The sequence below is a fragment of the Maylandia zebra genome, linkage group LG5, assembly GCF_041146795.1.
Source record: "Maylandia zebra isolate NMK-2024a linkage group LG5, Mzebra_GT3a, whole genome shotgun sequence".
In the NCBI taxonomy this organism is placed as follows: domain Eukaryota; kingdom Metazoa; phylum Chordata; class Actinopteri; order Cichliformes; family Cichlidae; genus Maylandia; species Maylandia zebra.
This window is the reverse complement of record NC_135171.1, coordinates 33,889,816-33,910,659: the sequence shown is the minus strand read 5'-3', so window position 1 is coordinate 33,910,659 and position 20,844 is coordinate 33,889,816. Positions and strand designations below refer to the sequence as shown.

Sequence of the window (20,844 nt, the reverse complement as noted above, 5' to 3'; positions counted from 1 at the left end):
TGGCAATAGACAGGGCAGCTCACACTGTTTAACCTAGCTAGATAGGTGTTTCTTGGGTTGAGCTTCCTGTGTTCCAGTCACCCAACCACCATGACACAGTGACCCTCACATCTGCCAGCTGCTGTTCAAAGGCGTGACCTGTTCTACATCCAGAGCTCATTCAAACATAGCAGAGTATTTAGTGTAACTGTGGCCCATTTTATATAATGAATGAGAGAAGCTGTGTAGCATTTAATATTAAGAAATAACACTTGTTTGTAAGCAAACTGCTTGAACGGGCATTCAATTGATAAAAAAGGAATCACCATCTATTTTCTCTTGAATGCCTGTCTGACACTCTGCATAATCCACTGTCAGAGGCCTTGAAATATTTAGTGGCTTCAATTGTACTCATTTATTTGTGTTTCTCGTTCCGCCATTTAGTCCTGCTTTCTGTGCCCTTGCCTCTCTGCCCTACCTTAATTGGTTTGCATATTCCTAATAAGTTCCCTGTGTAATTACAGCTCTCTGTAGGTATCCTTCAGTCTTTTGTGAGTCTATATGTTTATTCTACCTCTTGTGGTCCCTGTGTTTTGGTTTGTTTTCTTGGATTTTCTAGTCTTTCTGTGACTCAGTGTCTTCTCCCATGGGGTTGTCATCACTAAACACATCTAACTGTCTTCTACAAAAGTAAATGAAAGTCACCTGGTTTGGACTTTTGGTCACATTAAATTAATTTAAAATTGTATCAAATATATCCGTACTGTAATCCCTGCAGGATCATGAGTTATGAGACGAGATAGCCGTCTCTACCCTTTCTCCTAACATCTTTAATGTTTTAATTGACTAGGTCATGAGTTCAGTCACTGTAGCCACCTTCAGAGTTTAAAAAAAATTATGCATGTAGAAGATGCTATGTGATGTAGAAGAACTATGTGAATAATATAGCCTTCCTTGCAGAGATGATACAGCTCATGCATACCGTTAGTGTTCAATTAGAAACAGCCTTGAGTCATTTTGGCTCCCCAAAGATTCAAGTTCTTAGCTTTGGCAGTACTTGCCATCATTCTTGCCCCAGAGTCTCTTGAAGTAGCCAGGAAGCTCCAACATCTCAAGTACAAACGTCTGATGAGATCAGTAGTCATATTGGCAAAGACAAGTCTATGCTTTCTTCAACTTCCGTTACTGCATGGGTTCTAGCGTGAACGTCTCTATGCAAACAAAAATGTGAGTCTTTAGCACAGTTATTATTGCTGCACTTCTTTATGGTTTTGTGTGCTGAATCCTACTGAAGAAGGACAAAAAGGGCAAGGTTAAAGCCTTCCAGATGAAACGCTCGCACCAAATCCTCTTTGTCAGTCTGCTCAACCACCTTACAAGCACCTGTGTATGCCAATACTGTGCACACCAAGCAACCGTTGCAACTCTAATTCAGAAAAATCGATGCAGGCATGTCTGTCAAATGTAGCCTGATTGCTTTACAAGGCACTTGCTGTTAGATCTCCCAGATGGAAGTGTTCATCCATGGCACCCAAGAACCAGTGGAAAGATTTTAACCAAGCTGTGGTCCATCCTGGTACACTACAACCATGCAGGTGCTCCTGCACCAAGAGTGCAACAGTACTGCTCCCCGGTCAAAGAAGTGTGTGAAATGGAACAAGATCAAACAAACTGGGGAAATCCTGGTCGCTAAAACATATTGAGATGCTACATTAGGAACATTATCGCAATAATGAATGAATGAATAGCGCGGTGGTAACTGTTCACCAAAAAAACCCACAGCCCCAAGTATTGTAATTGTTGTGTAATTTTTTTCAACAATACAATGTGAACAAACCGATTTGTAGCTTTCTGTTAGCCAAAATTCACAGAAATGAGAGTCTAACCAAAATGACGAATAGAGAATGCAGAACATCCCTGGTGAATGTTCCCTTCACCAGTGAACCTCAGGCCTTCACAGCAGCAGTGTTATCATGTCACATGTCAGGATTGTGGTATTTGTTAACATGTGCTTGCTTTAATAGAATGCTGCAGTCCAGTCTCATTGAATCAAGCTTACCTCATTTACCCCATCAGTAAATCTACGCTGATTATCTGCCTTATAAATCATTTTGGTGATGGTAGAAACTGACACACACAACTTCTTTTTTGTTTGGCTGTTTCTTTTTATTTGTTCCTGGTTTACTGGTTCAAGTCACCTTCGTGCATATTTAGCATAGAGACAGCTAACTGATAACGGAAACCTCCCATGCATAAGATGCAAGTTTATTTAGAGAGACAAGAGCATAACTGCAGCCAGGTTCACTGCTTGGTCGCTTTCATTTATATTAAGTGAAACTTCAGCAAAGGCATGAATGTAAAGTAAATAATTGAATATTCTCTGAAGTAAAACAAAAACACCTTCCAAAGTCTGTGTGTGTTTGTGTCTTTTAATATACGGATAGTTGAGCAAAAATGTCACCTTAGCCTATGCAGATTTCTGACTTTTTAAACTCAGTAAGCCATTTCTTTGTCAGCAGATTTTGATACATCACTCTTTGCTCCACGCGGCATTTGACATGTTTTATTGTGTTCGAGCTGTATTTTCTGAAAGATGTAACATCAGTGTTCACACTCTAAAGGAATGTCAGTTCTAAGAAGCTGAGGATCCAGCATAAAAGGATCAGGCATCCCCTTTCAGTTATTTCCCTGAATTCAGCAGATATCAGAGAACAAAGTACTGTTTTTGTGCTATGTTATAAATATATTTCCTAACCTCAGCTACAGGTCAGCAGTCTGTTGTCATAAAAGTGCAGCTCTGTTTACTCAGACTTATAGATTCAGACAACATAGGCAAGGTGCTGCAGTAACTAATAACAGATTTTGTCTCGGAAGAAAGAGCACTGTGTAAATCATTTTTATTGTAGCATTAGACCACTGTGGCGTGTGCCAAAATGGCAGAATGATGGAAATATGTGAGAGTGAGTGCACACATCTCCACCATTTCTCACTGAATTCTCACAAAGAATCAGATTGTGCTATTGTTCTTTGTTTCTTTTGCTCCCAAGCAGTGTTTAGAAATGCCCTCTGCTGCAGGTTTGCGAACAGGATGCATGCACAGACGGGCTGCCAGTTCTAGCAACTGACTGTTGTGTGAGACGAAGTGTGAAGTAATATGCTGTGACCAGGATCCTGGTCAGACTGGTAATTCACTCCAATCACACAAAGAAGAAAAAGGGTAGAGAAGAACAGAGAAGAAGCAGTGGGTTAGCAGATGAAAGCTGAAGGGTACTTTCTTCCTCTGCTTCATATCTATTTTCATCAGGTTTCACCTCATTTCCACACTTACATTTTCCTCTGTGTAGTTCTCCTAATGTCTTCTGATTCAAGGTCTTGCCTCTGAATACATTCACCAGATTCAACCTTGCTTGTGAGCACAATAAGTAAACACAATGGATGGGGGGTTTCAAATACTTCCAAAAAAAGATTACACTGTGGTGTAATAATAGCTTTGGTAGGAAGTGTCAATTGCATTGCAGGCATTTTCCCATGCACTTATTGCTTAAGTTAGAAACTTGACTTATGGCTACTAGTAACCTCTTTGTCTTTCTCTGTCCCCATACCCCCCTCCACCTTCTCTGACTTACAGGAAACAAGATGGAAGGATCCGTCGTATCTCTGATGAAGTAGAGCCCCCACTAGCACATTCCCGCCCTCCATTTCTTTCCCCCTCACTTTCAAAGGTAATACAAGGCTTTGACCTGCTGCTGCTACTCTTTTCTTTAATCAGGTTTGCATTTGCATTCAGACACAGTGCCAAGAATCCCACACGAACAATGTGAAACTGAGGGTTTTACCACTTAAAGTTACGGTTAACTCAGTTCCATTGATAATATTAGTAATTGTGGCATAACGTGTCATCCCCTTCTATGCATGATTGATTAATAGCATTTACTGGGATAAGAATTACAGCCCTGATTAATATCTCTTTAATTAATACTGTCACACTTATGAGTATGGTGGTATTAAAAGTCAAAAGGTCGTGTCAAGATATTGTCATATAGACCAACCTGTCGGCATGAAAAATGACATTACTGTTTCCTAGTGATCCCCCTGTGTGTCTGAATGTTTCAGTGAGAAGAGCAAACAAATGATGATTTAATCCTGCTATATGTTTTCCAAAGACCTTTTTTTCATTTGGAATATATTTAAAGTAATTGTGCATTTGATATAGTCTGCACTGCAGGGAATGAATGTGATTAAACTCCGTCATGAAGTTGTGCGCTAGACTGAGTAAGGCTCTATGGATGTGGTTTCGAGTACACTTCTTTATCTTATGGAAAGGACCCACTGGACAGCTGGCTGTGATGGAACTAGAGATCAATGGGGTGGAGCTGGTTGCATCAGTCAGACACCGCAGTGACAGCTGACAGCAGCCGACAAAGAAACAGTTTTAGAGTTTGACAGCAGTTGAAATAATTGGCGCATATAGGTTGTTGCAACTTCTGCTTGGCCAAACTGAAAATTATTTTTAAAAGTATGTACGGCTACAGAAGTCTTAGTGATTCAGCTTTTATTAAATTTCACACAAGCACATTCTCACTCTCATTTTCTCACGTACTGACGCTTGGTCAGGACCTCTGTCACTTTTCGATGTGCGGTTTACTGCTCCGGAATACAATTTTACTGGATAAGAAAGAATAACAATGAAAAAAAAAAAAAAGATAGAGCCTGACATGGAAGAAAGGAGTGTGACTCCTGTCTGAGACCACTGCTTTTATGTTCCATCTCCTTTTTTTCTGTTACTTTTTGTTCAGGTTGAGCCAATTAACTACTGCAAGATTTAGGAAAATATTGTGTTCAAATATCCTTTCTTACAATGCGTACATTAGAAGGTAAATTTCTCCCTTTATTGGTTTACGTCAGTAAAACATCCTGAGGCAGTGACAACACAAGCAGATCACTTGTACCTGTAGGCCTATGGTGTCTTTTTAGAAACTGAAGGACTTTTACTGAAGTGTGCTGGTCTACCTTGCATATGAAAAGGGGCTCCCATTTTCTCAACACATAACCTGGTCTTGAGCAGGTTATGTTCGGAAATTTGATTCATGCTGCTTTTGGAAACCATCTGAAAGCACCATGTTTTCACGGTTTCTTTTATGCACAGCATGTTTTAAGTGCAACAAAGATTTGCTGTGCAAATATATTTTCTATGTGCAAGTTATTAAGCTGTGCCTTGCTCTAATATCAGAAATGAGGTCCAGCTGTAAAGTTACAGCAGCAACAACTATGGATTGCATTGTCACTGGAATATACATGCATTCAGGTGCTGATGCAGAACGTGTAAGAATGTTTTTATAGTTTACTTGATTCTAATCTGTTGCTGAGTTTGTTTTACGCTGCTGGAATTGCAGCTTTTATAATACAGAGCACACACCGAGAATACCTGCTTAATCAATAAAATTAATTCATTTGATCTGGCAACAAACGAAAACTATTTCCATCTCTCCTTTATTATGTGACTTTAATGTTTAAATGTAACCAGTTTAAAGTTTCAGAGCTCTAATGTGCATCTATCACATTAGAAATAAACAGTAGCAGCCAGAGAGTGCACTCAGGATTTATTATTCTAATTACTGTGAATTGTAGTTCTTGTGATACTGACTTCACACCTCATCTATTAGTTGTAGTATCAAGTGTGCCTCCCGTGTCTTATTTCTGTGTTTGCGCCTTGGGTCCTTTGTGTTTCATTGCAAATCTTGTTGCTTTATTATGAATGTCTTTCTCAGTCTCCTTTGGCTATTTGCAGTTTTACTTTGAAGATCTGTTTTCTTTCCTGTCCTGTGTTAGTTTTGCTTCCTCTCTATTTCCTCCCAATCGTCCCTCCAATTGACTGTCTTCACCTGTGTGCGATTGCTTTCACCTGTGTCTTGTTATCCTCCTTTTGGACATTCACTAACCAGCCCACTGTGTATTAATACGTCTGTCTCCCTTTTTATCTTGTCAGATCATCTGTGCTTCCTGTCTTGCTGACATGTATTCTCTCTAGAGCTTCTCTGTGTTTCCTTTGTTCCAGACATGTGATTAATCAGCAAAATAAAGGCTCTTTTTTCTGTACATCGTATACTTTAGTTATCCTGAATTTAGGTTCACTCTGATCACTCTGATCTCAAATCCATGTCAAGGCATGGGGAGTAAGTAGGGACTAGATCACACAAACTGGTACAACTAAATACCAGCACCATGAAATCTGATGGTTCCAGCCAGGCATTAATGTATGAAGAGCTCGCAGTGACAACTGGTTGGAGTGACATGTTTCTATGACTAACATTGCAGTTTTTTAAGCTCAATCTGACATTACATTTACTAAAGTTTAAATAAAAACAGAATGCAATGAAAGCAAATCTCCATCCAATATAGATTTTCAGCCTTTCCACTTTTGCACAGAGATTTTTCCAGATTCTCTTCTATTTAATGATATTGTGCACTGCAGATCATGAGATATTCAAAATCGTTACATTTTGACTTTGAGGAATTTAAAATTGGGAGCTCGATCTTGGTATTTTTCTTTAAAAAGTAATGGTTTCAGTTTAAACAATTGATATGGTTTATGAGATTTGCAAAAATAATTTGCAAGTCGTTACACTTCTTAGATTAATTTTACATCTTGCACGTTATTTGCATCTTAATTCTCTCACAGTAGGAGATGTAAAATAAAACTAGTTACTCTGAAACTGGGCTACATATGAAATGTTATATACGTAACATACATCTCGCCCTTAATCTGTGTCTTTAATTTTTCATTGGTGCCCTCTCTCTTTTTAGCTCATCAAATTCTTTAACTGTTACCCCCAGGTGAAAATTTTCTCTGTTGCCTTCACCCCCGGTAGCTCCGGTTGGCAGACTGTTGTGGAGCCTGACAGTCTGTGCCCTCTGTCACAGGCTTACGGGACAAATATAGATCTGTGGCAGTTGTTCCTCTCTAATAGCGTACATACCAGTGTAGGCACAGTGGGGGTATTTCTGTCATGCTTGTAAGGGAAATACAGTTTGCAAGGCATTAATAATCTACATATGGAGTTTCAGGAATAGATTTAGCATTTCATCTGTTCAAATTATTTAAATGATGTTCTTGTTTCTTAATGTGGTTTGTTGTGTCAAAATGTAGAGCTATTTATACTTCCACAGTCTCAAATGGAAAGAAGCGAGAGTGAGCTGTTATTTTTTTGTTTTTTCCAAAATGGATTACTTACAGGAAGTATGTATACATAAAGGTTAACAGGTTCAACCCACTAGTGCTGTTAAAACAATGAAGTTAATTAATATTGTAATGCTTTATTTTTTATCGCTATAGAAAATGTTAGTGGTTGAAGTTAAAAGCCCCTTAAGTAAAACAAATCCACATTAGATGAATCACAGAAATGTATAATGAATGCAACTTATTAAGTGCATATTGTGTGTTTTCATTTGATATGAGGTATACTAATACACTAATGGTGGCCTGTTAAGCTTTGCTTACAGACATAGCTGCATAGTTATAGGAATCCCTTTTCAGATTCACAAATGCATTTGCACATGTTTATGAAGTGATTTCTCTGATGATTATAAAACTCTGATTTGGTACAGTTGCAGGTCTTATATAAGAATATTACGCAGGTAAAACCAAAAAAAAAAAAGCCTCAGGACTCCAATGGGAACTGGGAAAAGCCTGATATATTGCCTCAGGTGATAAATGTAAAAATGTCACTTTGCATAGGGAGCTAAAAAGTACTAGTTTAAGAAAGGGGAATAACCTTGAAGATTTTGACATTTAAAAAAAAATGCTTAGCGGACCTCTGTGAACTACTCCTCATTTGTGACTGAGGTTACATTAGCTGCTCCAAGTGTAACACCCTCTTACCCTCAAATATGTTAATACACTCTCTGCAGCCAAGATGCAGTGCAACGGGTAGACGAATGATTAGAAAAAATAAAACTTTATCTCATATAAAAGCGCCATAAAAACTGCTGCATTGGTTGAGTACTTTTTTTAAATTATGTCATTAACCACTTTCGGTTTAACATTAATAGATGAGCACTAATTAATTAAACTCTTGTAAAATTTCATTATCTTTGCCGTCTTTTTTCTTGCTGGATATCTGTGTCTAAATGTTTTGTTCTTTCCTTTTTACTGGAGTGAGACAGTAGGAAACCTGCTTGGACATACAGAGAACTGAGCAGAAGTTCTGCAGACCTTAACCTCTGTGGCAATCAACCAACTCATCTGAGGCGTTGATGGAGTGGAATGGGCCATCTGTGTGAACTCCATTTGTGTCCCTGAGGCCAATGTGGCCACAGCAAGGTCAGGCTAGTTTGCGCCAGACCCGATGAATGGACCACAATGGATTTTCTCTGGCTGAAATACTAGGCTTCTCTGCCCATTGGTCGACTCTCTTGAAGTTTAGTTTTCTGTTTTACTCAAGGATTTGCCTTTGAGAAAGCAGCTAACCCACAGAGTATAAATGAAAAGAGTGTGAAGAGGTGTGGGAATATTGGTTTGGACTCATGTGTTGGCAGTTTGTTTGTCAAAATCCAAAAGGCGCTAGTTTTGAATAGTTAGAATGAGAAGTAAGCATTTGAATCAGAGCGGGATAAAAGTCTGGATTGTATGGGTCATTGATGTAAATAGTCCGTACATGTTTTCATGGACATACTATACTTAAATGTACACAGCCATTCAATCAAATCAGTCAATCAATGAATTTGTTGATTATTCAGCCTCTTTCACTCGCACACTCTATCTGAGGCCCAGCAATTGGCTATAATCCACTCAAAGAAAAAGAGATGTGTAGCTCATGCTAACAGTACATTCACTGCAGCAGCTCCAAACCGTCTCTAAGGGCAGAGACAAAAGAGCAGCTTAAAAGACTGAAGGTCCTGAAGAGTGGAAGTGCAACCAACAGCATTTTTTTTTAGTAAACACTGTTCCTTAAAATCACACCAAATACTGCACTTATTAAAATCAAGATTGTGCAACAGCTTGTTGAATTTCCCACCGACTTAAGCTAAAATGTTGCACACACCAGCATGACTTTACAGTCAGTATGCTTTGTAACTGAAACAATGTTAACACTAATTGTGAACCTGAATAGCGTTCACTACTCTCTGCCCACAACTTCGTTGCTGTCATCTACCACTGTTACATAACATTTGGGCAAGTGTGTAATTTTGTAAGTGAACTAGTGCTAAAGCCAGTTTCTGAATAAACAGATTAGCTAATAAATTTTTTAAAAAGTAATAAAATGCACCCTCGGGATAGTGTTTAAATTGCATGGTGCAGTGTCACTCTACTGAATGTATACCTCTGTATACGAGATGTTCAAACCATGTCATCCTGTCACCCTATACTCTTTAGTTTTCCTCAAAGGAAATCAGTGAAGACCAGTGGCTATGTTCATCCTTGATTGTAAAATATAAGTGCTTTTTATACTGTATATTGCTAAAATGTATCCTTTTGAAAGCTTCCCTCTGTTTTTGAAGTGGGTCAGTGCAGATATCTGATACTGGAGGAGGGCCTGATCAAGAGACGAGCCAAGAAAAAGTTCTGCTTGTAAGGAACAGCTTCCCTTTCATCCCAGAGTGCCTCCCTGGTCTTTTTATCTCTTTCTCTTTCTTCTACTTTCTCTTGCACTCTTGTGTCATACCCATCTTTAACTATGCACAAATGATTTTTAGAATTGCTGAGGTTCGCTGAGCAGATTTTAGCTTCACTTATTTACCCCAGTGGAGGCAAGCTTTGAGCTTTCACGTTGTTGTTTTCTTTCTGTTCATCGTCTTTTTTCTTGATTTTCTCTTTCATTTATTTTGGGCTACTTTGTCTTTTAATGAAGTGATTCTCAAAGTGCAAACCACAGGGAAACTCGAGCTGTAAGGTTGGTCTTTAGTTATATAACGGGAAAGAGATGATGAGACTCATGACTTGAGAAATTTGAGATGAATGAAAAGAGGAAGAGAATGTTCTCATATTGTGATACAGCAAAAAGAGAACTATGCAGTTTTAAGTCCACATGCAAGTGTGTGTGCACGAAAAAGAGAAGACGGTTTCACAGAGTACAAAGGGAGGGGAGCAACATTGTTCCTCCCTTCGTCCTACTTCCTTTACCATAGCTCTATTTGCCGTGGGGGTGTGGAGGGTTGGGTGTGGGGGGTGAAAAGGGGAAGGAAGGGCAATAATATCCTCACATTACAGCACATGCTGCTTTTACCTCACACACAGATATGGGTTTTGATGGACAGCTATAAGTTGTTTTTTTTTCCCCCACAAATCCACTGCCTGAGCGACAGTGAATGTAAAGTGTCATTGTCAGGCTCGCCTTTCTCCTTGGGGCTGACAGTGACATCAACACCCTCGCTCTTGTCAGCTTGACTGCATCTGTACTTGTGGAATAATGACGGAGCTCAGCATGGCTGAGAATGTCTTATTGGATAGACTGCTCAGTAGTCCCCCCAATAAGCCTTTTTTCAAGAGACGATGCTTAAGTGATGTGAGTATTTTTCATTTGCTGGAACTGAGTTTGTTATTTCTGTTATCTTGCTTGACTCTTAAGTTTGCTCGGGAACACAAATATAAATATAGTATGTGTGGTGTTGTAGAAAAGGAAGTAATGAAATTGTGTTAATTGCACAGACAGATAACACTTCACTAATCTTTTTGTTTTAGGAAGGAACTGTTAATAGCACATACCTTGGTAACCTGGTTTCATTATGTAAATATTTTGTATGTCTCATAATAAGATGGTTTTCCTGGCATTGTTAGGGTTTGTGTGCTGCTGTGCTCATAGAGTGCCTCCACAATTTGGGAGTGCGCCGCTTCTTTTTCTCTCTCTCAAAAAAAAAAAAAAGAATTCGGCACTGACGTGGCTGCTGTGGAGTCTGTGTGGTTCACTGATAATCTGTTCAGCCTAGGACAGTGTTTGTTGATGTTTGTTTTGCAGTCAAGAGAGCAGTATCTCCTTGAATATCATATGGCACTGTTTATTTTCACATAGAACAATAGACTGGGGCTGCACCTTTGGCTTTACTAGGTCAGGATCAGATGTGTGTGCATTTGTGAAGCATGCTTTCATGGGTGGAGGCGTATATATGTATGAGTTTGCAAGTATATTTTAGCACATGCATGTGTGAAATGTTTGTATGCATACATGTGTATTCTATCCTGTTGTTGTGTGTGTGTGTTAGTGTTTGTGTGTGTGTGTTTAGCAAGCCCCTGCAGTGCTCCTCAGTAAATTTAATCTGTCATGTGGAAACATCAGCTTGGCACTTCAGTCCACTTGTGTTACATGGTGAACAGAGGGCTCGCCCCACAACAGGCACTGCTGTCAGGGCTGCTGCAGTTCTCTCCTCCTTCAGCTCAGGTTGGAGCTGCTTAAAATCCTTAATGTGGCCTCTGCAGATGAGGGTGCATGCCTAAGGGCATTTTCTTTTGCTTAACCTCAACAAGTGATTCTCCTAATTGAGCAAAAATATATTATTTAGGGTGTAATGAAAAGCCAGTAGTGGCATTGAAATCTGTGTGTCTAATTAGCAATATTAGTATCAATTCCCTAAGTGGACACGTGCTCATTACCAAGCATCATGATTACACCATGGCTGATATCAAACAGAGTTGCCAGATCATGTATGATAATTTATTTTAATGTCATGTTTTGGACTCTTCCTGTTGCCTGATAGGTTGTAGTGTGAAGTGTGTCTCATTCACACATGTGATGTGACTGTGTGCTTCATACACCAAAACCTGAGTGTCTTCCAGCTAATTGCGCAGAGTCAGATGAGCTGTTGGCTTTAGCAACAGAGAGAAGCACCATGGAGCTTTGATGCTCATTTCCCCCTAAGAGTTACTTGTTTACAGTGTGTTTGTCTTGAAGCGTGGAGGAGCGAGGGATTCTCCAGGCACTGAAGGGAGCCTCAGTGATATTGGTGTCAAGTGGGATGCGTTAGGGTGTACTAAAATGAGGCGTTAAATAGTGCCAGGGATTCCAACAGGAAATTTTTTGCCTTGAGAGTGCACAGGAAGCTTTTTCACTCAGCAGAGATGAAATCAAAGTAAACACCGAGAAGGAAAGCATATCACCACAAATATACCCTTTTTAAAACTTTGGATTTCTTTCCTCCAGACCTCGGACCTGTTTGCAATGATCGAGAGGTTGCAGGTACTGTAAATGTTCTACTGGCTCAGCTTTCTGCTTAAACCAGTTCTCCCTCACAGACTCAGAATTTTCACTTTGGACACAAAATCTCTATTTACTTCTATTTTGAGACTCCACTTTTTTTCTGTTTTTCCTGCTATTTTTGTATTCAGCACTGTAACTCCACTATACAGGAACACTGTGTGTCCATGTATTTACTATTAATGTGTCTTCTTGCAGCAAGAAACCTTATTCTTCTGAATGTGCTGAACAGATCCTTTGTGTTTTCCCTTCACATCTGTGTCATCAAGTAGCTTGACTTGTAGAAATCTAGTTTTTATTATAGCCAATGAGCTAGTGCTTCAGTGTAGCACAAATTATAAGCAAGTACTCCAGATACTGAGTAAGCCAGTGGAAAGAAAGCAAAACCATTAAAACGGGTTGTTCAAAAAGAGTCTAATTATGTAGGCATCAACCACATTATTTAGCATTGAATAGGTAGCCTATAAAATGAGAAAGGGTATTTCATCTTACGTGATGTTTTTTTTTAGGGATCAAAGTATGTCAACACAGGAAACTATTTTAATCTAAATGGTCTACTGTGATAATATCTTATTCCCAAGAGTCACAAAATCATTATTTAGCTTTACAAAAGTGCTATAAAGGCTATGCGACTGGTTTATCCATGAAGCTGTAGTGCTGAAAGACTCGCAGGCATAAAAAGCATGAGGTGAGATACATATTACTTATATAGTCTTTTGTACCGTCCACAGAAGGGTCAAGTGGATGATGGAAGTGAAAACATGAACAGCTTTCAGAGAATAGATTTGGTGAACACATGTGCACTTTCCCTTTGATTTGTCTTCTTTAGACAAAAAATTGCTTGGATATGCAGATCAGGAAATATTTCTGTGTTTTAGGAACTGTCAGCGTTAGTCAATGAAAGAATAAGAAGAGAGAGATTATTTATAACCCTATTATGGCCCTTGAGTAGACTTGTGGATAGTGAAATCATTTGTATAGCTTGATGGACGCACTCTTTCTGTTCTTGCCGCTTTTTCTGTCTACTATAGTTTCTAATTCCTTGGTCCTCTTTACTTCCTCTTTCTCTGGTAATTTCAATCACCTTTCTCTGGTGATCTAGATTATTTTCTGTCACAATGAACTGTTGAAGGTATTGTAAAATTACCTTGCATTACGCTGCTGCATAAGGTACTGACAGCCAGCATTGTCCTGAATCTGTATTTCTTTGTATATGTGTCAACAGCTGCTTAGATATCCTACCTGTGCCATCAGTATCCTGTCTATTTTTTCCTTCTCATCTTAACAGGGTTACAGAATGGATGAGCAAAGATGTCCCCTCCCTCCTCCCCTCAAAGTGAGTCGTAAATCCTCACATCTCCTCGTAGACTGCAGTCTGGTAAAGCATCTGTAATGGCAAAGTTAGAAACCTTTTCCTTATCGGCTGTCAGACAGGCTTTAGGGTGCTCACTGGGTGAGTTAGGAGTTCGACAGGGACTAGCACTGCAAAATCTTCTGTTACCCTCTGTCTGTTACCTAGACAGCCTAATGCAGGTACTATTCAAGGCAAACAGAAGAACATAAATTCTTGCAAAACCCTGTAACTTGGTCAGGGTTTGGCTGACTTCACCTGTGTACAGCTTAGTTGTAAAACAATTTTACGGTCAAATTAGGAATGCACAAAGTACCATCTCTATAAAGAATCACACATCTCATCTATTATCTATTATCAAGCTACAACTGTATTTATCCAAGATTTATGTTTAAGAGACCCCAAACTCAATGATGTACAAGGTGTGTTAAAAAACCTCTGAGAGCAGGTGCATAAAAATCAAAAGCCTTGCATGATTTAAATTTGGCCTTTCTCAAGTTCAGGGTTGTATTCTCATGCACCTCTGGACTGTTTTCAGTGCAGCTGCATGTTTTTTAGATCTCTTGGGGGGGGGGGGCTGTTAAAGCTTCATTGTGTTCCTCTGCGATAAGCAATGCATCTCCTGGAAAGCAGTCCAAGGTGGTGGGCAAAGATTATATCGGCATGGCCAGAAAAACAGCAGGCGATGGCTAGCTGCCATGAAACCACAGCTCAGATCATTTCCTCCCAGTGATCTCTTTTAGATGCCTCCGGATGTTACAATAGAACTCTACATTTACAGTCTTACCCTGGGAAATGAATCTGTGGTGCATAACCCAATGAATGTTGGGAAGGGGGGGGTGGGGACAAAAGCATATGCTTCTTCTCTCATTCTTCAATTGCTTAATTGCCTTTGGGGCTTGTGGACTTGTCTGCTAAAAACTGTGGAAAACTACTAGGCCATAGCCAGGGACCCAGCACGTGTCACTACTGACAGTTCTCCACACGAATTTTGGGTCAAACAGAAGTTCATATGTGTTTTCTGCCCATGTCTGAGTTTCATGGTAAAATTGTAACACATAACTTGTAAGTCTGAACAAGACATCCAGGGAGGGATCTAAAAATAGCACCGGTGCAGGAAGCTGTCTGGACATGGCCGAGAAGATGGCCAGAATTTAATTATGCAAGGCTTTTGATATTTGTGGTTTTTATAATCACATCTGCTTATACCTTAAAGTGATTATTTAGTGCCAAACAAGCCTTCTTTGTATTATCATGTTGGTATCAAATCCTTTGTACTAATATTTAATATTAACTTCTCCCACTAACTTTAGCTCATACCATGAAAACAAACAGAGACCAAATTATTTGCACAAATGTCAACAGAAGCATATTTTGGGTAAATTCATTAGCCAGGAAATCTTGTAAAAGACCATCAATGGAGAGTTGCTTTTTCCATCAACTGCTCCTGCACTTGATGTATGAATGACAGCATCTATCAGTTAAGTCGTTCACTATATATAAATTGCCATAAAATTGCTTACATTCTTACTGGTCCACCAAGTTTCTTCATTTCTGACCTCTCCCTCTGTGCATTGTCACAAGAACTGTTATGTAAGGGAGTGTGACCTTCATTTACACATTTCACAAAGTTCTCAGTGTCACTTCTGCCACATGTTGCCCGTAGCTTGTAATGAAAGAAATCTTGCTATGCTTTGCTGGAAACATGAAACATTCTTGAGGAAAAGAGAAAACCAGTATATTAAGTTGAGCAAATGTTGGTATGGAGTGCAACAAGCATTAAAAATTAATGCTGCAGCAAGTGAATACAAGTGTAAGAGGATAAAATGAGAGAAAATATTTGCTATTACGTGTTGTTCAGGGATTTTTTTACTACACATTGCAGCACATATTAGCTACCAATAACTGAAAGTAAGCCTTTATAATGTCAACTTTTAGACATCCAGATGAATATAACTGTGGGTGAAGGGTTGTCCTGTTATCATTTTGACCCTGGGGGGTTGTAACACCCAGATACTGGAGGTTATAAAATATGTAAACCTTTGCCAGATGACGGCCAAGTTTAAATAACATTTTAATAGTTACGTAATCAATGAATACAGACTGAAGCCTTAGATAACAGTTTCTTGAATAACAAAAGAGCTAAAGCGTTTATTCATTTATTATTTCTCAAAGAAAGCTGACAGTGTGGCCTCTTTCGTGATTTCAGAATAAGAAAAAGTAACAGAACAATGCAGAACTGAAACCTACTGTAGTTAATATTCTGTCACAGTGTCTGTGCTCATCGTTGTTTTCCAAAGAACCAAAACTGAAAGTATGACTACAAGCGGCTGTTTGCCAGCCTGACTCATATTCATTTCTGTCCCTGCAGACAGAAGAAGACTACATCCCTTATCCCAGCGTTCATGAGGTATAGTCCACATATCCTCCGTATAAATAGTTTACACACTACAAAGCAATTTTAAAGATGTCAGAAACTGTAATGCTAAAGATTCAAATGGGAATACACAGTTTCTGAGGCAGTGAAAGCAATGCAGTGCATGGTGCCAAACACTCACTATTAATAATGGTACTATACTTTACTTTTCTCTGTTATCATTATTTCCTGTGACTTCCAGGTTCTGGGTCGCAGCAGTCCTTTTCCACTCATACTCCTGCCCCAGTTTGGAGGCTACTGGATTGAGGGGACCAATCATGAACCTAAAGACCCACCAGAGGCAGATCAACCTCCCTGTCCTACCTCCCACATTAAACTGGAAACAAACAGTACTGCAAAGATCTACAGGAAGCAGTTCATGGGCAAGGTAAAACTCAAGAAGCAAAATCTATTCTTTCTTTTCCTTTGTTTTAAAGGATTAATCTTTATTTCTTCATTTTAGTATGTAACCTTGAAATGTGCAAGTATATTGAGGAAGACCCATCTTTTGATTGAGCCTCTTATAAAATAACACTTGTTTCTAAAAACTCCTGACACATCTAACACTTAGGCACAGGGCAATGAAAGCAAAGGAAGAACGTGTGTGTTTGTGTCATTTGTAAACATTAGGCACAGAGTAATAGTAGTTGGCTTTCTGAAGACTTACAGTATAATTATTAGCATTTTCTTAAAACTGGCAAAAGTCTCATCTTGTGGTGTGAAGCCAACTGTCTACTTTAAATGCAAATCTATTGTGTAGCAAAAGAAATTGGCATTGCAACACAAGATTTCGCAAAAGTTGTCTCAATGTACGCTCGTACATTTTCTGCAAGAGGAGGTCAACCACTTTCCTTAAACAGAAGCCTTTTTCTTTAAGCCTCTTTATTTGTAATTTACAAAAACATTTTTATTATTCTATTGCTAACTACTGGAACAATATGTATTCTTCCATTAAAATTTCCTCTGCGTATCTTCCCCTAGGAACACTTTAATTACTACACCATGGATGCTGCCCTGGGCCACTTGGTCTTTTCAATGAAGTATGATGTCATTGGGGATCAAGAGCATCTGCGCTTGATGCTTCGGTACAGTTTCCTATTATCTTTATCTCTGACTTGTTTCCTGCACCATTTGTGATTTTATTCACCTGAGTTTTCTTTTATAATCACAGCCCTTGACTTCACTCCCCTACCCCTCCACCACTTACCTTTATCTCATTTTGTCTTTTCATATTTCTGTTTCTCACTTATTTTCTGTCTTCACTGCCTTTTCTTACACCGAATCTGCAACAGTCCAATAACTCTCCTTATTTGTTTTCTTTGCATGTACTGACAGTTTCCAAAATACACCTATTAAGTACTGAGTATTTTTTTACATGCCTCACTGGATACATTTTCTTTTTGTTCAAAAATAACTTTAAATCAAGGGAAAATGTCACAGAGCAAGGTAGCATTCTCAGTTCCCCCAATACAGTCAGTGGTTCTCACAGGTTGCCTCAGTTATGCATTTTAAAATGCAATCGCCAGTAATAATGAACACTTAGACAAGAGTCCAGCTGAGCATTGTATCAATCATTTTATTGTAGTCAATATAAAAGTAGGTGATATAATATACAGTATAATTACAAACACCTTTGTGTACAAATATGGATTTAAAACTGTTAAAAAGAAGGATACTCAGCAATATCTGCGCTGTGCATGTGCAGTGCCACCCACAATCACCTAAATCTCACTCAGTGAGCTTCACCACTCCTTCATATTCTCCTTGAGACTGATGAGGGGGAGTGAGGCAGAACTCAGTGCACCGTACAACCTGTGAATTAATTTTAGCACCTGAGAGATTCCTCTTGAGTTTAAGAGCTGTGTTTCCTCTTTGTTAATGAAGCCTCGGAGTGGATGAGTGTGCAGTGAGGTAACAGCCACTCTGCCCACAACATTTTTCACACAGTGATGTTTCTCAGTGGGTGGGCACCACCCACAGTCACCTCGAATTGTGTAGCCATAGGCAGTGACGCACAGTTATATTTAAAGCACCTGTATGATTTCCATGATAAGGCATAACCTGTTTTTATTGTTTTTACTGGAAATGCCCCTATAGACAGCAATGACACGGTATTTTCTCACCCCGAGTTTACATCCAGCTTTCCTGCATCACATGCCATATAACCTTTAATGTATGTATGCTATTCACTCACAGTTCCTTCAGTAACTGCATAAGTGCTACTTATGAATGGTGGTATTGTTATCATCTATACCCTTGAAAGTATGATAATCTGCGTATATATAACTCCATATTATTGTTCCTGCAGAGTACAAATTTAATTCCATGCCAAATATATAATATTTTATGCATGAGTTTGTATGAGTTTTTGAGACCTCTACATAATAAGTTTGATTTTTGAAATTTCATCAGAGGGTACAATGAATACGTTTTCAGGGAATCTCTTTTTTAGTGAGTCAGTATACATGATTTAAGCATGTGGAGAAATCCAAAGCATGCAGGCTGAGTAACTTTTAAGTCATGCTTGCAACCCTGTGAGTGGTGTTTGAGGGAAAGTTTTGCACACAAGAGTTTATATATTTGGAGTTAATTAGCTTTAGCGCTGGATTTTCACTTTTATACAGAGGCAGACTTTTTGCTAAGTTAACTGGCTGCCTCTAGCCTGATATTATCTTTGTATATATATCATGAAAGTAATATCAATCTTCTCATCTTTAGCAACTCTTGATGAGAAAGATCCAAAAGTGAAGTGCTGCTGTATGTACTGTTTATTGTTCAGAATTTCTGGACACAGGCTGCTTTTAAGCATTCACTGGGTGCGCAGATTTCCTAGTATTGCTTATTGTACTCCTTGTACTCCCCACCACCACTAGACACACACACACACACACACACACACACACACACACACACACACACCCCATTCAACCCTCTTCCAGGCAATTTTGGCTCGGAAACATCATGTGTAAAGACCATTATGCTCCCGGCTTCACACAACATCTATAGGAAAGGTCCTCTTTGAATTGACAGCTCAATTGCTTGGAGGCAAAGCATCATAGAAAGAAACCAAAAACCCAGCAGGATTCCTTTGGATTAGAAATAGAACAGAGGACGTTTTGACTTCATATTTTTTGCCTTTCAGCACAAAACAAAAAACTTATCATGATGTGATTCCCATTTCCTGCCTTACTGAGTTCCCCAACGTGGTTCAGATGGCCAAGGTAAAAACGTATGATTATCTTCATACACACAAAAAAAAATCTCTCTGCATATAATTTGACTTTGTCAAGTGTATTTTTTCATTCACAGCTTGTTTGTGAAGAAGTAAACGTGGATAGGTTTTACCCTGTCCTCTATCCGAAGGTAAGCAGTACTCCTCATTGCCACTTTATCTTTTGATCCGCGTTATCCCGCAATACTAAAGTACCATGAATCGGACTAGAAACTCAATTTTCTCTTATCCTCAGGCATCAAGGCTCATTGTCACCTTTGATGAGCATGTAATTAGCAACAATTTCAAGTTTGGGGTTATTTATCAAAAGTTTGGTCAGGTGAGTGCACTTCAGTGATGCTGCTGCAGCTTATTTCAGCTTATTTCAGCTTTTGAAGTCACTCTTCCTGAAAATTTTATTTGCGTCTTCCCTGCAGACATCAGAGGAGGAGCTATTTGGGAACATGGAAGAAAGTCCAGCCTTTGTTGAGTTCTTGGAGTTTCTGGGCCATAAGATTGAACTTCATGACTTTAAAGGGTTTGGACAGTTTTGCATTATGAAGTCTTTCCCCCAAAAACAGAAAAACTGACCTTTTAAAGCACTTTTGGTTATTCTCACTCGAATATGATGTGAGATGCATCATTCTATTGATCGGTGTTGGCTTAAAGAGCAATGTAAAAAGCCCTGATATTTGTAGTATTGACTGAGGGATTAAGCAAGCAAAAAAAGTGCCCTTGGCATTTCCCCAATGATGAATCAGTATGGATGGACAGTTGTCAGAGAGCACGCACCTATGTTCCACTTTTCCACTTTATCATTCTCGTCTTGTGTCTCTCTGCTGTTAACCACAGTGTTATACTTGCCTTCTTCTCTTGTTTCCTCCTCTCTTATTTTTATTGCCTCTGCCCTTATCTTTCTTTTGTCTTCTCTTTCCTTTCTTTTTCAGTTTTCGGGGGGGACTCGATGTCACTCATGGCCAGACAGGGACAGAATCCGTCTACACAAATTTTCACAATAAGGAGATCATGTTTCATGTGTCCACCAAACTGCCTTACACAGAAGGAGACTCACAGCAGGTATAGTGATAATGCCAATGATTAATCATTTAGGAAACCAGTTTGTGTTTTCAGGACCTTCAGTAATCGATTTGTAAAGGTCTGTGCTTGTGACACATTCATGCATCTGCAGCAGCAGCTGGCGGGTCAAGGCATTTAACTCAATGCTGATAAAGGAAGATGAATCATGTTCATTTGTAACTTTGATGTGCAAAGTGGAAAAAATAAGGATTAAAATTGTACATCAGGGATACTTCTTTGCTTTTTTGCTGAGAGTTGTTGAGAAGAACTGCCCTAATGTTCTTACAATAAACACTATATTGAGACTAAAAACAGCTTGAAGTAAACAGCTTTTCTGGCTCGTTATTAAAGGTAACGAGCGAGACTCCTCTAACATGTTATAAATTTGTTTATTTTTTTCCAATATTGATTTCTGGTGTTTGACCTTAGTTCAGCTTTTGATGCCATCAATATCACAATTCTGAGTTCACTTTAAAGGTCGGCCTCAAAGAAAGAAGCCTGGTTTACATCATATTGGTCAGATTAAGCTCAGCGACTTTGACTGGGCCTATTTCAACACTGATTGTTTTCTTTTTCAGCACATCAGTTGCAGATTTGTTGTGTGCTTGGGATCATTGACCTGTTG

The 20,844-nt window shown here is 39.1% G+C and overlaps 1 protein-coding gene across 13 annotated transcripts in view; it reads left to right on the top strand.

The window, feature by feature from the left end:
• rap1gapb (RAP1 GTPase activating protein b) overlaps nucleotides 1-20,844 on the top strand; it is a 113,322-nt gene that overhangs the window by 80,999 nt on the left and 11,479 nt on the right. For 5 of the 13 annotated variants that reach the window (XM_076884252.1, XM_076884255.1, XM_004547497.6 and 2 more), the window contains exons 4-15: nucleotides 3,030-3,246; nucleotides 3,608-3,701; nucleotides 12,111-12,146; nucleotides 13,453-13,500; nucleotides 15,887-15,925; nucleotides 16,134-16,319; nucleotides 16,913-17,016; nucleotides 19,074-19,152; nucleotides 19,241-19,294; nucleotides 19,399-19,482; nucleotides 19,580-19,680; nucleotides 20,090-20,219. In XM_076884252.1, the coding sequence (XP_076740367.1) occupies nucleotides 3,233-3,246; nucleotides 3,608-3,701; nucleotides 12,111-12,146; nucleotides 13,453-13,500; nucleotides 15,887-15,925; nucleotides 16,134-16,319; nucleotides 16,913-17,016; nucleotides 19,074-19,152; nucleotides 19,241-19,294; nucleotides 19,399-19,482; nucleotides 19,580-19,680; nucleotides 20,090-20,219 (969 nt within the window). In that variant the 5' untranslated portion in view covers nucleotides 3,030-3,232. Of the gene's footprint in view, nucleotides 1-3,029; nucleotides 3,247-3,607; nucleotides 3,702-10,184; nucleotides 10,482-12,110; nucleotides 12,147-13,452; nucleotides 13,501-15,886; nucleotides 15,926-16,133; nucleotides 16,320-16,912; nucleotides 17,017-19,073; nucleotides 19,153-19,240; nucleotides 19,295-19,398; nucleotides 19,483-19,579; nucleotides 19,681-20,089; nucleotides 20,220-20,844 lie in introns of those variants that run through there. The other 8 variants (XM_024802498.2, XM_004547501.6, XM_012918152.4 and 5 more) reach the window with 5 other exon arrangements.